Genomic DNA, 16,680 nt, shown 5'->3' on the forward strand with positions numbered 1-16,680 from the left:
TTGCTACGTCCACGATTAACCTCGTTAAACCAATTGTAAATAGTGGCACGAGATGGGGTTTCATTAAGAAATGATAGTCACAGTCTATCATAGCTTTGTTGTTGAGTAAGTCCAAAACGAAAGTCATAATAAATCATTGAACGAAAATTTTCTCGCGTTAGGTTCATTTTCACGTGTAACAAGAGTTTTAGATTTGCCGCCAATTCACAAAAACAAATGACAAATGAATGCAATTATATGACCAATGAGCTCTAAAATTGAAATTCAAAAAAGTTTTCATTAGAAATGTTTCTAACTGGCGTATAAACAAATGGGACGTCTACTTTAATAATTGACTGTTGAACCATACAATATTTACTTAGATTTTAGGAAAGCATTTGCAAAGCCCACAACTTTAAACTACGCCCTATGGTATTCACATCACCAGGCATCGTTACTACTAATGGAGCACCGCAAAGAAAGTCCCGCTTTTCCATTCTTCTGTGGGTGCCCACAGCTCTAATGTTAAACATGACCGCTCCACGTAACGTAATTCTTTAGCTTTTTCAACAAAAAACACAACTATAGAATTATCTGATTCCTAAAAATGGACTAAAACATAACTCAGCGGGTACTTCACTTAACCTCTTTTACTCAACAGATATGGTTCAGATATATATTTTCAACGGCGAAAAGCCATTAACTTAATAACGATAGAAGCTCACCAAATTAATTGTGTTTACAAAAAACGTACGTAGTCTTACTAATTGCTACAATGTGTCCCAAACATTTTTATATATACCTTTCCATCAGATAAGGAAGCTACTCTCTCGAAATTATAAAGTAAATAAGTACCGGTACAACCCTTGGTCCTGGCTTCAGATTTTAGTACCAATTTTCTGTTTAGATCAGTGGTGATCAGCCTTCTTGAACAAGCTGCTTTCCCGTCGATATTTTCCTTCATCGTATGCAAACGCAGATAGAAAAATCCATTATTTCCCAGCCCGAGTTGGAATTCACAACGTCAGGGTCGCGCCTTGCCTTATAATCATTACTTATATACAGTAGAACCCGTTTAAGACGATCACGCTTAGTACGATTTCTCGCATAAGATCCTCCCCGCCCGCTCGTGAACGACCCGAGATACTGCAGGGTTTTCCTGGAAATTCTTCCATTGATGACAATGTAGCACCGTACGAAATTCAATCACAAAACGAGGCCCTAAGAGATAATGATGAGTCAACTCCGGTTTTGTCAAACGCCCAGGCATTATCAGCTGTTAATGATTTAAGACACTATGTAGCTTCTTTGGATCAAAGCGAAAACGCACTGAAAAAGTTGAATTATGTATTTTAAATTGCTAATGAATTAATATCTTTCTGTCAAACTAAAATAAGTGGTTATTTTAAATAATGTCATTATAATTACACTACGTATTGAATGTAATTTATAAATGTATAATGTAATACCTATATATACCAAAATTAGAATATAATACATAATAATATGTAGTAAGTAATATTTTCCATATCCCGCATAATACGCTTTCTCGCTTAAGACGCGTTTTTGGTAGGGTCCCTGAGAAATCGTCTTAAGCGGGTTTTACTGTAATTACAATAAAATCTAAAAATTCGATCGATTGATTATAGAGCCCTGCGGTATACCGGATGCCTGTGTACATCCTGAGATGAAATACACCTGTTAACAAGGTACGTGTAAACCAGATAAATGGCCGATTAATATTGAATATCGTGACTGGGTGTGGATTTTGAGATCATGTTATGAGAGATGTGTTATGAGTATCTCATCAATCCCTGTAGATTTGTGTGCAGTCACATTAACGGGATGTGACGAATCCATAGCTGAGTTTGTATCTCCCAACTATACGGTATTACGAAATGACCGTGCAGATGGGCTCTTGGCTTCTCCGCGCCTTGAACTGTGCCGTGCGATTTTCCTTCGTGATTCGGACAGCCAGTGTATTTAAAAAAATTGTGAAGTACGTACAACATTGAAAAAGTGACTGAAATACGAATTACACATTCTTTTTATGTGTGCGAGGTATTAATACGAGAAAGAGGTAAATCAAATATATAACAGGAAGAGACCTGGCTGGAGCATAAGAGCTAGGAGTGCGGAGGTTGTCTCGCCGATGCATAGTTTTCAAAGGGCAATCAATAAAGCTTCGACGTTCACTGACTGTTATTTGGTAATTTAATATGTGCAAAAATATTTTTGGATCGCCTTGACTCTTTAAACGCTTACCTCAGGTGAGCAGCAAAGCACCGAAGTTTATTATTACCTTTAATTCCATTATCGAAAGCTTTCTGGAAGTCCGTATAAATTGTGTCCTTTTGGATTTTAATATCTAAGCTAATATGTTGTCGGTAAAGACGAGAAGCCATTCTTCTTCCATCCATGCTGTTGGCCAATAATTACGTTACCTTTTTAAAAAATAGAGTTGATATAATAGGCTTTAACATATTTGGAAATATAGAGAGAATAGACATGAGTTCTCTATTTCATTTCTTGTTTTGTGAGCTTATGTGAGCGTTTTGTTTTGTTTTGTGACACAGAAAAGAATCACGAAGGGAACAGAAATACTGGGCTGATATTATATAATTAACGTTATAAAACCTACCCTTACATAGACTCTATGTTAAAACTGAAATGACAACTTTGTCAAAATTTAGTATTTTCAACCCAATAAATTCCTACCACAAAATATGTCCGTAAAATAACTAATTTAAAGATGAAGATGTCGTTTCTGCATGCGGCAGCAGCGCTATTTACGGCGCTGCTGCTGCTTATGCGGAAGCACGTCCTGGCCGCAGTTTGTTCGGTTAGTCCATATTACCTATGAATTCTGCATTGATTCAACGTTCATTGTAACATTCTTACATTCTCTGGAATACAAGTTTAAGAAGCCCTTTGAATTAAAAAGAGCTTTTTCCTAGAACAGTCAAATCTGTACTCGTTTAGTAAATCCCTTAAACATAATAACCGTATCTGTTTAATAACTTCTTGCAGAAAAGCTTCAAGTACCGATACACACTCGGATATGAAAACCATTATATAGACAACGAATCTTTCTATAAAAGACCCATCACTCCTACACAGAAAATGACAAAATGTTCACAAAACTTTTCATTCTCCGAAAGTCCTAAATATAAAAAGGATCCAGAAATTCACGTTGATAATGAAGGAATCGGTCAGCAGCCCTATGAAGATTAAAAAATACTCAAATATCTCCATCACATATCTATGGTCCACCCTCGTCTACATGTTTGTTTATTTATAAGTCAAATATCCCGTGTTCAATTATACCCTGTGAAACTATAAAAACTTAATAAATATCTGAAAAACTTTACGTTATTAAAATTTATGAAATTATATATTATCAAAACGACTATACAACGTAGGTAAATGTATAAATTATTCATATTCCGAATCAAGTGCACACAATAAATAAACATTTATTATAAAAATCTACCAATGAATTATTACATAACAGAGACTTATGGACGGCATGGACGAGCTGGTGAATTGTATTGTCTTCGTTTCATAGCAGGTACCATAAGGTACTTTACATTTTTCTTGTAATAGGGGCAAGCTGGTTCATCACAGCCCATCACTTCGGCTTCATGGATGATGTGCCCTCCAGACCTTAACAGTTCATCGCCGAGTATAAGCCTACGTGCACATGCTAGAAAACAAGGTCCACACACTGCTACCGCACAGAGAGCGGCTAAAAATTCCAAAAGGAACATCGCTATATCATCACACCACATCATCGTTGTTTTCATGCATGAATCGCTGTATGTTTTCCATTCGAAGAATAATATTTATATATAATTTTTAGTTATGTTTTAAAAAGTTATTTTTATATAATTTGTAAAAAGCTACAAAATTATTTTGATTTCTGTCGAACTGTTGTCAACCTATACGTATGTAAAAACAAACCACAGGTATAATTTTAAATAAAACTAGCAGGTCCGTCAGTCTAATATGGATAGATACTGTTTAAAATTGTAAAGTGAATTTATTAATATTTCGAACGAGGTTGTACTTTATTACCGCTAACCACGTATCGTCACGTGATCGTCTTTGTATGCAATTTCGATATTAGTTAGTTCTCTTAATCGTAACCTGGACGGGAGTAACAGAGTACCCGTCACAGCTTTTGACACGATAATGATGCGAAATAGTAATCCGCTCTAAGAACCCGCTTTTATACGCCTCTTGGATAACGCTAGTGTCGCGGCGTTATGGCAGATTTAAGCAACTCGTGGGCGTTTCACGTGCGATCTGCTGTACGGCTTATGTTATTCAACCAGTTGAATGTTCAATCAGATGTTCCTTACCTGGGAACATTTGATCGATAGTGCAACCTTTTTTATATTTTTCTACTTGACTTTCTCGAGGCGGATTCCAACATTGCGCTTGATCGGTTTTCGATTGCGTAAATTCATTATTAATAAAAATGCAGACCGCTGCTACATGTTTGCACCCTAGAACCGATAAACCCGCCTTGCAAGTGCATTCTGTCCTTCGTACCGTACGATCTAGTTTCACCTGAAAAACAATCAGTTTCTATAAACGGGAAGAGCGGGAAAAGGCACACAAACACTAACGTGTATGTACAAACATGAATTGCTGAACAAAATGCAAAAAAAAATGCCGTATTCAAAATTCATTTTTGTATTGACGGTATTCCATGGTTTTAAGTAATACACGCATAAAAACCAGCACAAAAAAAATCTAAACCAACATGCACAATATTAATCGTGATTAATTATAATGCTTGCATTTTTTAGAGTTACGTGCAAGTTATTTTTTATTTCATTGTATTAGTATCTATAATATATTCTAGATGCAAAACGATAAAATAATAAATTAGTAAATAAATGAAATTATTTTCGGTTCCACATTTCCGAACAATACTTATTCCTTCAATATATATTCTTGAAATATATCTTCATTTTCCGTTTATAAATTGCAGGGATGGTTGAAAAGTTGCTGAAAATATATTTGTTTAGATTATTACTCAACTACGAATTCATTTTAAAATTAATACATACCTCCACTTTTACGTCGTACAGTCGAGTAAGTAACTCTGGTCTGTGGTATTACTTTTCCACGGATGATTCCTTCTCCACCATTATCGACCTCCTGAACATGATGGCTTTGGAAAAGTTTATGCCCTATATTTTTAAAATAAATTGAACATCCCGTTACTAGTTATCGTATTGATAATCCATCTTACAATCAATTAAATACGTAGTAAAAATAATATAAATTTGAAAGAATATTTCTTGGTTCGTGTAATTACTTACAAAAGTCTAAATATCGATTATTCTGTTTTAAATAAACAAACATCCAAAACGTGCAGTGACTTTTATGCGAATCATATGTGAACCTCGAGTTGCCGCCGTTAACTGACAGATGGCGTTGCCGTAGCTTCGCCACGATATTCAAGAGGCGTATTGGCCGGGATAAGATGTCGTTGTCGTCCTGGATTTAATATATATAATACAGAATAAAGTCATAACATTGGCTACTTTTTTATTGGTAATAATATCGTGCAGGTATAACATAGGTATAAAAACGAAAATGAACCGGCATTAAATTAAAAAAATAGATTAATTAATGTAGCCTAATAACATGAGTGTTGTCTTCCCCTTTTATGTTTTACCTACCATAGAACTTGAAGATTGACATTGACTACTTTATTTGAAACTGACACAATCATGTGATTTTACTTGGCGGTTGGCGCCTGACGGCTATGTAAACTAAGCTGTCGACTGAGAAATAATATTTTTAGTAAATAAGTGGCTTACAATAATTGACAATTAATAAATAAAATAATGTAGTTAATTGTTGTTTAAAACTATATGAATAGACTTTATGTAATTAAAAAATGAGGTCGAAAATTCAAATAGGGTAAGATTTTTCAAATTTAATTATAGAATACCGATATTTTAGATTCTATTTTCTAACAGTTCATAAATGTATAGATGCATTCTAAATTATTTATTTTTTATGAGGTCATTGACTCACAAACTATTGCACAGCGATATTTGAGTTATACACAATTCTGATGTCAGCACTTATTATTAATATTAAGTAGTGTTTATGTAATTTAGTTTTATCATTATTTAACAAACCAAGGCCAAACATTGCTGCTACAACAAAAAAATATTTATTTTAAATATATTATAAACAGACAGTTGGCCACACTATTTTATTCCCAGTTAGAATTAATATTCTAGTCAGTATGGTGTACTCATCTCATTTAATAAGTGTTTTATCTCAAATTTAAATTATTTTTAAACTAAATTTTAAACCAGCTTAAATTATTATTCTCTCATTTAAATTTTGTACTTATTTAATACTTTTGTTGTTCTATAAATATCTTATTTATAAATATGCTCAGGTTGGTGTTATCATGCTCCATAGCTGTAATTTGGCTCTTAGGGCAGCTCTACCACCAGCTACTGGGTTTATATGAGCAGAATGGTATTCTTGCACAGTCAGAGTACTCTTGGTAAGTAGTTGTTATAGTTTGTTTGTTATGAATACATAAGTCAATAGATTTTGCCTTCTGTATTTTATAGTGATAATCACTAGATCCTGTTATTTGAACACAGGATAATAACAAGTTTAAGGGTGTATACTAATTTAGTTAATATTTTCAGGGTCTTCCGCTTATTGTTAAACTGTGTAGGTTACTCAACAGTGTTATTACCTGCATTTTTCCTATACAAGTATCTTCAGCAAATCAACTATTTTGAAAAAATATGTAAGTGATTTCCTATAATCTAATTTTATTGTATTTAAATGACAATTAAAAAATAGAAGTATGATATGTAAAACAATAAATAAATATTTGGAATTTTTATCTACTGATAGTGATATTATGTTTACAGTAAAGTTAGGCAGAAAACTTATTAGCACAGTAAGCAGGTTAGAAAAATTTATGTAAACAAAATACTGATAGAATAGAAATTTCTATATTGTTTCAAATTAATTAAATCCATTTTAAGGTCCTATAAATATTTTTAAAATTATTTAGCAAACAGTACCTGGGTATCTCGAGCACTTCACACATTGTATGCAGAACAAAATGAGCGAATCCCAGACACAATAAAACCAAAGGAGGATGAAAAGAGGGAGATACTGGAGATGATAATTTGTTTTAGCGGCCTTATGGGTTCCTACCTTATCTGGGGCCTCTTACAGGAAAAGATTATGACACAGGTAATTAATCTCTTGGTTAAAAGAACTATTTTATTGACATTGAACAAAATATGGGAAAGGAAAAACTATCTTTTAAATTTGCAAATAAACATTGAAAGTAAAATAATGCATGTTCTTGAACGTAAATTATAATTTGTGTATATTAATGTATGACAAGTTTCCTCTTTATCAGTAAACATGTAAGTGAAATTGATTACATAAAAGACTTTAGTCTTATATTTTTTTGTCAGGAATATGTTTGGAAGGATGGGTTTGTGTCCCGCTTTAACGATTCCCAATTCTTGGTGCTGATAAATCGGGTATCAGCATTCGCATTGGCGTTTGGTCGTTTGCGTTGGACTGGGGAACCAGTATTTGCAGCACCATTGTATAAGTTTTCATATTGCTCGCTCACAAACATTGTCAGTGCCTGGTGTCAGTACGAGGCGCTAAAGTATGTCAGCTTTCCAACACAGGTAAATATTATTATTATATCTTGCTTTCATCTCAAAATAAAGTAAACTTTATATATAAAATATACTTAAAGTTGTGTGTGTGTTATTGTTGTAAGATGAGCCAAAAAATCTTGGTGTGAATGAAAATTAATGCTGTTCATGCATTTTATTATTATTAACCCTTTATTAATGACACCTAGTATTATATACATAACCTAACTTAATCTAATACGTGAGATGTGCTGGTTTTGGTGCTCAGCGTGTCCTGTGATATATAGGCCACTTTCAGCTGCTTACATTATTTTCTAATACTGGCTCATTTTGTCCAAGTTGTGCCTCCTATTTTTTATATCGCCTCTTTTCATTTTACCATGTCGTGGTTGCCATTCTGTTATAATTTTTGCCCTTTTCAACCAAAAAAAAAAATCTAAGTGCTGTGAATCTGATGCTTGTAATAAGTATTATATTATCCTGTATTGTAATAAAATAGTAATAATATAGTTACTAAATATCTAGTAAATCATGTCTGTATTGTATTATACATAAAATAAAAAAAACATTTTATCTATATAGTCGTCACGATCCATAAGTTATTTCGTCACATGGTTTTTATATGAAAAAAAAAGCGATAATACATTGTCTTACAGGTGCTGTCGAAATCCTGTAAAGTGATCCCAGTAATGGTGATGGGGAAAATAGTCTCTCGTGCACACTATCAGACCTACGAATATATTACAGCTCTTCTAATCTCCGCTGGAATGGCGTTGTTCCTATTCAGTACACATGAAAACACACATGGTTAGAAAGTGGTTTGTTAATTAACTTATTGGAAGGGTTAATACTTTGTATTAAGGTGCATTTTGCTATGTCCCATAAATTGTAACATTTTTTAAATTTATTTCTTTTGGATATAAGAAAATATCCTCTAAGCTAATAAAGAATAGGTTTTGGCCCAGTGATCAGTCCTAGAACTTCCCCTTCGAATCCGAAACGATTAGTGATTTGAATCGATTCCAGCCATCAAGCACCACGCCATACAAGGCGATGATTTCTTGTTTTATAAACGAAATATTTTATTATTTAATTTATCAAATTAGAAAATATGTGTGCGACCTTTTTTGTTGTAGCACTCGAAACGTTGTATGAAATTAATGTAATATTTTTCTTTTAAGATGTTTAATACTATTTATTCCAGCGTCAGCAGCCATGGGTGTTTCGGGGGTTTGCCTTCTAGCATTATACATGGCATGTGACAGTTTCACCTCGTCATGGCAGGCCGCTCTATTTCAACGCTATACGCTCAAACCGCTACAAATGATGTGTGCTGTAACACTTTGTTCGTGCGCTCTCGCCGCTGCTTCCGCTCCTCTACGCCCGGCTACGCTCACGCTGCTACGGCATCCGATGTTTGTAGTGGATTGCTTGTTGCTCTCGGCCAGTTCAGCGTTGGGCCAAGTGTTGATATATAGGACGATAGCCCGTTTCGGTGCTGTTGTCTTTACGATCGTCATGACGCTTAGACAGGTTTGTTTTATATGTATTTATACTGTTTTAGGTATTTATTATCTTTGTTATTAAACCACGGCTTAGTTGTAAACCCTAGTCGTATAACCTGGTGCTCTTTAGTTCGATTTCCGGAGAAACCTTTGTATTTACTAGTTGCCAATGCAAACCATTAATAATCAAATGAAGAAATGTATATCCCATTTATTTAATTTAATTATTTGCCAAGTAATAAAAATAAATATGTTTTATACTTACCATAAGCGTTGTCGATACAAGTAGTATGTGAATATTACTTAAAACAAGTGAAGAATTTTTTTTTATTGTTTTTAGGCGGTGTCGATACTAATATCGTGTGCTGTGTACGGTCACCCCGTATCATTGGTGGGGGCTGGTGGAGTTTTAGTAGTGTTTCTTGCTGTCTTCATACGTATACATTGCAGACGAAGAGCACGCAAACACATGCACAAACCCGTCTAAGATGTACGCGTACGTATACGTATATGTTAATATACGCATTAACGTCCCTCTGTAAGTATGGATTGGCCTCTATATAGTAATGGTGTTTGTGTGCAAAAGGAGTACTCGATAAAGAAAACAAAAGTTAATTTATGAATACTATTGTTATCTATTACGATATATATTTTAGTACTAATGTTAAAATAAGAGTTATGTGTTCACTATAAATGTATCCGAAATAATTTTCCCTATTGGAAAATTCCCCTTCAAATAAAAATTCTAAACGTAATTAAATTATTTTTGTGCAAAGTCACAAATGAATTTTAAATAATATTACGATTTTATATGGTATATAGTGTGAGAGAATAAGAGAACTGGACTTTTTTACACTTATTGTTTTTGGGAAGATTATAGACTAAACTGTTTATACTACTAACGGGTGAGACACAGATGGTATCAATGCTTATTGAATCTTTGGACCAGATAGGGTCCGCCATTTTGTCGTCCTCTCTACTGTTACATAATACCACTGTTCGTAATATAAATTAACATAATATTAATACCAATCCCAGTGCGATACTCAAACATCGAACGACTCGAATAAAAAAGTATTTAACTATGTAAAATATATTTTATGGACATTATTGTGTCTATATGTACATACTCGTATATACGTATTATTATGGTCAGTAAATGTCTTGGACTTTATCATTAATATTGATTTTATATACAATAAGTTATATATTGTATATAGTTTTAAAATAAATTTATATTTACATAGTATTGTTATATAGTGTTTATCAACCTAAGTATAAATACCAAAATGTTTATTTACCCATATCTAAGTAACTCTCAATGAAGCAGTGGAAAAAGAAAGATTCACAGTTTATTGTGTAATTATAACCAGGCAAAGCCTAAGTTAAAAAAGGTTCGAACACAAGAAGAAACGCAAACTCTTTTTGCTTTTGAGTCAATTCCAATCAATCAACAATCTCGTGGTACATGCAAACAATTCACTTCAAAACATTTATTTGACAGATCGCAGTTAGTTTCTGAATCTGCCAACTTGTGAAGTTATTACGGAAGTTGAATGATAGTTGAAGTTGTCTCTGGATTTTGACTAAAACATCAATAAAATACTGGTATTACTGCTACGTAGAATTTAAAGATAAAAGCGATTATAAAAAAATACACAGAAAATAGTCGATATAAATTACTACTTTCTGTGTACTTTATATAAAATTACAAACAAACGAAACTAAAAGCTTAACATTCCCGCTATACACTACACTTAATATACTTATTTATCCGTTAAACAAATTTCCCTTTTGACGAATGACATATTATATCAACTATAATTTTAAAACAATTTAATCTGATACATCCTTATTATATTTATTTTTTGTGATAATAATCTTCAATATGAAGGTGTATTATTATTCTAAACTGATCGTAACAAATTTAGTGATGATGAGATATTTCGAATATATGTATAATGTATGTGTGGTAGGTGAGTACTAGAATTAATTTTATCTATGACATCAGAAGCCGAAAAGTGGAATAATTGTTGTTTGTGTAGGTATTTACTACTTAGATATATAATGTACACCTACTAAGTACTTGTAGATAAATGGTTGTGTAAAAGGTATTAATATACAATGCACAAATGGTTTTATTGTTTTATTAAATCCCATTGCTGTATATAAAGATATTGGAAAAAATGAATCTGTTTTGTTATTGACGAAAAGGTAAAAATCTGAGTGATTGCATATATGAAAATTATATTCACGTATATTATTACTTTCGACGTTAATGTTTATTATCTTGAAGACTTTGAGTTATCTGTGGGGGGCAATAACTACAACAGCAACAAATACAATTTTCCCAACCTTTACTTGAAACTGGCATAAAGTCAAAACTATTGCCATAATAAAACAAAAAACAAATTCAATTGAAGTTGTCTAAACATATTTGTAGTAGAATGAATGAATGAAGTATGTCAAATTGACGTTTCATAAGACTTAGTAATATTTCAGTGACTCAAAATTTATATAAAATTTATTGTATTTAAATAACTTTCCAATATGTTTTGGTTGTCGGGCCCTGCAAGTGTGAACAACTACTACGAGTTCATTGAACTACAACGAACATTAGAAAGAGTAATTTAATCGGTTTGTATTTTGAATCTTGATTGATTGACCTATTGTAACGAATGACAATTTGCTCCATATAAAGCGCTAGGATCGTAAATCTACAATATCTGAGATTTAATTAGTATACGATGTATATCTGTCATTAAATCAATAACTCTTCTGTGAAGAAAACATAAGGAAACTGACATGCCTCAGACCCAAAAAAGTCGGGTGTGTCGGACACAAAAGGCTGATCACCTAATCGTCTCTTAGATAGGTACAGAGTAGATAGTAGATAGATAGTACATCCAACAGATTACTGTTGGATGCAGTGCCACTGATTTCCCTACGTTTAAGATTAGATATGACACTTTCACTTGACTTGGCTTTTTATTTAAAAAAGCCTTTTGTTAAACTTTATCCAATTTAACTTTATTTAACCAATTTCTGTAAAGTAACATATAGATCCTTTTTTTGAAAAATAAGCTCATAAAGAAGTTTTACTTCTTACATGTGTACCCTAGTACACGCACACATTTTATTAAACTAAGGACACCTCATTATCCTGTTGCTTGCTTTTGTAAGCCTAATGACCACAGGAGTTTTTATGGACTGTGTTTTTTTGCTGTGTGTCAGTCGAGCTGTATTTAATATAATAAATATTAAACTGCTTCTAGAGGATAAAATATTTTTAATTGTGTTGAAACTATTAGGGCGGTGTATGTGATGTTGTGGGCGGTAGCGGCTGCTGTGCTAGCACTAGGTCTGGCGCCGTGCGTGGTGCAGCGCGCCTGCCCACCACGTACTCCGCGACCTCCTTCCTCCGTCTGTATGCACCGACTACACGCGCATCAGTATGCTATATGGGGCTATTATTAGATATTTACATTATATACATAGTAGAATAGTAAAGGCTATTATTGTGGTTGAATTATCAAACTTCTGTAAGGATTACAAAATTAATTTACATTACTTACACTTTTTTGAGTACTGCTGTCGCTAAATTCATCAAATACGGCAGCGCATCAAGGACGAAACTAATTGATCCTTACGGACCTGACTCTTAAGTCAATGACCTGGATTAAATAATAAAATTATGATTAGACTACAGAATATCTGTGCATTTATACTTCTAGCACTCTCTTTTTAAACGCCTTTTCATAAAAGCTTTATTGAAATATATTGAGTAATTTAAAAGAAAAACAATGTTACTAAGAATGCACACAATACAATAGTTACCGTAAAGAATATTGAGTGTTTTTTGTTTATTACAGGTGTTCAAAAAAATGAGAATAAACTGTTTCGCAGTCCTCCAGTCCTTTATCTAACACGAAATCCTAAATAAGGTTCCCATAAAAGGTATTAAATTTCAGTAATAATGGTTGATTTTTGAAAGAAGTTCGCGAGGTTTGTGTTAGCGGGATACAAGATATAGAAATTTATTAATTAATTAATATAGATAGAAATAGATAATGGCATTGATATGTAAGAATATATGACGAAGATGCTATAAAATATTTCGTGACTACGTCCGTCTGTTGTTTTGTAAACACGACGTTTGTTGAACTACAAAGCACCGGTCGCCCTCTTACCACGATCTATCGATTTATCAAAACGCTGATTAAAGCAAATATTTGATTGGTTAATTATAATCAACATATTAAATAACATAATTTATAATACAATATTTATACAGCTAAAAAAATTATAGACTAGATATGCGTGTGTAAAACCTTAACCTTATATTTTGATTTCTTTTTATTCCCTCCTCTGTTAAAATAAAATTTTGTCTTTGGAGCCGTTAAAGTATTATGTAAGCACTATACCCTGTATTTGATTTTTTATTTGCTCAACAGTAACTATTTACTTTTTTACACATTGTCTATGCTTGAACACGAAATGCATTTTCAAGGATTTCTACAAAAAAATAATATGTTTATGTACTATCTTTTTGAGAGCCTTGCTTTCTTTTGCTGATAAGAAGAGGGGGATAAGTTGCAGTAAAACTGCTTACGTATTACTTGAATGGCCCCTTTGGTAATAGTTTGAAGAAATCAGTCACGATTTTACAAGAAGTATTAAATATCATACATCTAGCAAATCCTGTAACTAATATACGAATATATGAATTACAGTTATAAATTATATAAAGTCGTATCTCGGTAGCAGGGTGTGATGTATGAGCGCTTATATGGCCGTGTTGTGCGGATTGCGCGCGAGTGCTCTTGCCGACGTTGCTGCGGGTGTCGCTGGTTGATTTGTTGCTTCTATTGCCGTTGTGCTTGTCATCGCACCAGTGACTGAAAGACGAGACATGGAGACCGCTCTGCTTTTCACGCTCTTAGTTCTTCATCAGGTATACATTTATTATAGGAATAATAAAAGCGATGCCGACTCAATTTTAGCATAAGATACTTATATTGTTAAAATGGCGTTGTCGTTTTATAAGTAATTGGTGATCATGTAAATATAACTATCTCCAGGAATCGAACTAAGGACAATCGAGGTATCGTTTCAGTCTATCCACGTCCACTGTTGGGCATAGGCCTCGATACCAGGACTTTTCCCCCATCGGCCAACCGTTCTTGGAGGAATGTGCCTCGCCCAGAAACACTGAGCTCGCCCTCTTCCGGTTTTTGTTTGTATAAAATTCATGTTTAATCTTATGTATTGGCCCTGTTTTCGAGGTAGATAGAGAAAGCTAAGACTTGTTGCGTTGTATATTGTATTATTATTTCTAGCATTTATTTAGTTAATTCATTTCTCAGGTTGCCGGTGACTGCAAAAATTGTGTGGTAAGTATAACAATCAACAATGTATTATGTATATATTAATTATATATCATAATACTTACGGAAAAAAAGAATACGAATGATTAAAATCTAGCCGTCTCTCAGCGTGAGTATCGATGGATACTTGTATAACTTAACATCTAGTGATTCTCCAGACACTTGGCTTCCTGTTCTATAAAAAAAATTATGTAAAATATTAAGAACCGTTTTTATAATAATCAATCTAATAGTCGTCTTATCATCATTAAATCACCTATATAATAGTTGATGATTAATTAATATAACTTACGATCGGTTCGATGTAGCTACGAAATTTATAACCCTAACTACAAGTGAAACTAAACACATCATTAAATTCTTATGAGATGAGTATGGTTGTAGGAACTTCGTCGTTTTAGGATCCCCTAAAAACATGTGAGTTGCTTACTTATATAACAGACAATACAAAAACAGTTAACAATAGACAAATAACACGACACAATGATTTAAATTATAAATAAATCAGTGGAACTGAAACCTTTTTAAGTCTGGGCTTAAGATTTTTGTATCTGTTTCGTGATCATTGTCAATATAATAGGCAAGTAGGTGATCAGCCTCCTGTGCCTGCCATACGTCGTCGATTTTTTGGGGAAGCCGGTTTCCTCACGATGTTTTCCTTCACCGTTCGAGTGAATGTTAAATGTGTACATAGAAAGTCCATTGGTGTACAGACGGTGAGCGAACTACGACCTCAGGAATGAGAGTTGAAGATTTTAGGCCAACTCTGCAACAGTGATTTACATTAACATTTTGCACTACACTCGATTTTTGTTATATTTCCAGAAGCTAGATAAAGAGCAAGAAGCAATGTTTCGCGCACATTCTGATGCTTGTTTAGCGGAAGTCGGCGAAGGGAGAGCGGATCTAATAGTCGATCTGAAAGGCATGAAGGGTGGGCCTGCTGCTCGTAGTTATATTTACTGCGTACTCCATCGTTGCAAGATGGTCGGCAAAGATGGGAAAATGTTGAAGGCTGCTGTAATAAGCAAACTTATGCTAGGACGGAACTCAGCTAAGAAAATCACCAAGGTGAAAGGATTTATTATATGATTTATTAACATCAGTGAGTGAATTTTCAAATTTTAAATTAAATTAAATATTCTGTTGTAAAAGCTAGTCAGCTAGCATTTAGAAAAAGAACTAAATGTTTTTTGTGTTAAAAAATGGTTGTCTATAAAGGACGGACGATAGTTTAACGTGACAACGACATAATAATATTTTTTAGAAATGATTACTTACTTAAGTTGTATATATGTTTGAACTAATTTTCCGCGATATAATTTTGCATGTTCTCGGCTTAGTTTAATAAAACCTTTTATTTTGACAGGAGTTGGAGAGCTGTGTGGAGAAGACTGACGGCGATAGACCAGAAGATCATGCATGGGCTTTGTTTCGTTGTAGCTGGAACCAAAAAGGGATACCTGGCGACTTCATGCCGCATCTGATACCAGCTGATGTCTAGTTTAAAAATGTGCCCTTGTATTTCTGTACATTTTATGTTACTACCACTTACTTTCGTTACTACTATCAATAATAAAACATTTTAGCAGGAAAAATTTGTGTTTTTGTATGAATGTGTGTAATGTTTTCACACAAAAACTACTAGAACGATTTCAAAATTTCATCTTCACTATATATTACACTTTAAACAAAATTATGGATCTGTAATAAAATGCAATAGTATAACCTAAGGTGTTAAAAAGTATCCATACAAAATCTGTGATCGCGTTCGCTGTGGAAACTCTTGAACGTTTAAATATCTACAAAAAGAATGTTTTACCCATGGGTAATTGTATGTTGGCCTATTCCGAGTTGGATAACTCCAATAGGGTAGCCACTGAAATTATACATATAAATCTGTTCTCTAATATTATAGAAGAAAGTTTTGCATTTTGAAGACAGAGGGTGTAGTGTCGAGAGAAAAATCCGGCGTAAAAAAACCTCCGGTACTCTTTTGAAATAGCAAATCATCATACAAAATGATTACGTTAATGACGTTACGAATTTAAAAGTATTTTAGATATAATATATTCCTTGTTAAGTAAAATATGTATATCGATTAGATTATGAATGTAAGTGTGT

At 33.3% G+C, this 16,680-nt stretch overlaps 2 protein-coding genes and 1 long non-coding RNA gene across 3 annotated transcripts; all 3 read left to right on the forward strand.

The window, feature by feature from the left end:
* Nucleotides 1-2,657: 2,657 nt before the first annotated feature.
* On the forward strand, nucleotides 2,658-3,347 carry LOC123712053. Its single transcript, XR_006754040.1, has 2 exons — nucleotides 2,658-2,821; nucleotides 3,010-3,347. It is a non-coding gene; the product is annotated as an uncharacterized LOC123712053 (long non-coding RNA).
* A 2,412-nt stretch (nucleotides 3,348-5,759) lies between these two features.
* On the forward strand, nucleotides 5,760-11,306 carry LOC123711414 (adenosine 3'-phospho 5'-phosphosulfate transporter 1). Its single transcript, XM_045663996.1, has 8 exons — nucleotides 5,760-5,922; nucleotides 6,416-6,526; nucleotides 6,678-6,781; nucleotides 7,055-7,239; nucleotides 7,470-7,694; nucleotides 8,321-8,471; nucleotides 8,869-9,197; nucleotides 9,510-11,306. The coding sequence occupies exons 1-8, from the start codon at nucleotides 5,900-5,902 to the stop codon at nucleotides 9,654-9,656; spliced, it is 1,275 nt and encodes a 424-aa protein (XP_045519952.1). The 5' UTR covers nucleotides 5,760-5,899; the 3' UTR covers nucleotides 9,657-11,306.
* Nucleotides 11,307-11,629: 323 nt separating this feature from the next.
* Nucleotides 11,630-16,154, forward strand: LOC123720832. Its single transcript, XM_045677617.1, has 7 exons — nucleotides 11,630-11,806; nucleotides 12,481-12,621; nucleotides 13,042-13,126; nucleotides 13,934-14,123; nucleotides 14,536-14,562; nucleotides 15,382-15,627; nucleotides 15,926-16,154. The coding sequence occupies exons 4-7, from the start codon at nucleotides 14,082-14,084 to the stop codon at nucleotides 16,058-16,060; spliced, it is 450 nt and encodes a 149-aa protein (XP_045533573.1). The 5' UTR covers nucleotides 11,630-11,806; nucleotides 12,481-12,621; nucleotides 13,042-13,126; nucleotides 13,934-14,081; the 3' UTR covers nucleotides 16,061-16,154.
* Nucleotides 16,155-16,680: the final 526 nt, after the last annotated feature.

This window comes from Pieris brassicae, chromosome 1, assembly GCF_905147105.1.
Source record: "Pieris brassicae chromosome 1, ilPieBrab1.1, whole genome shotgun sequence".
In the NCBI taxonomy this organism is placed as follows: Eukaryota; Metazoa; Arthropoda; class Insecta; order Lepidoptera; family Pieridae; genus Pieris; species Pieris brassicae.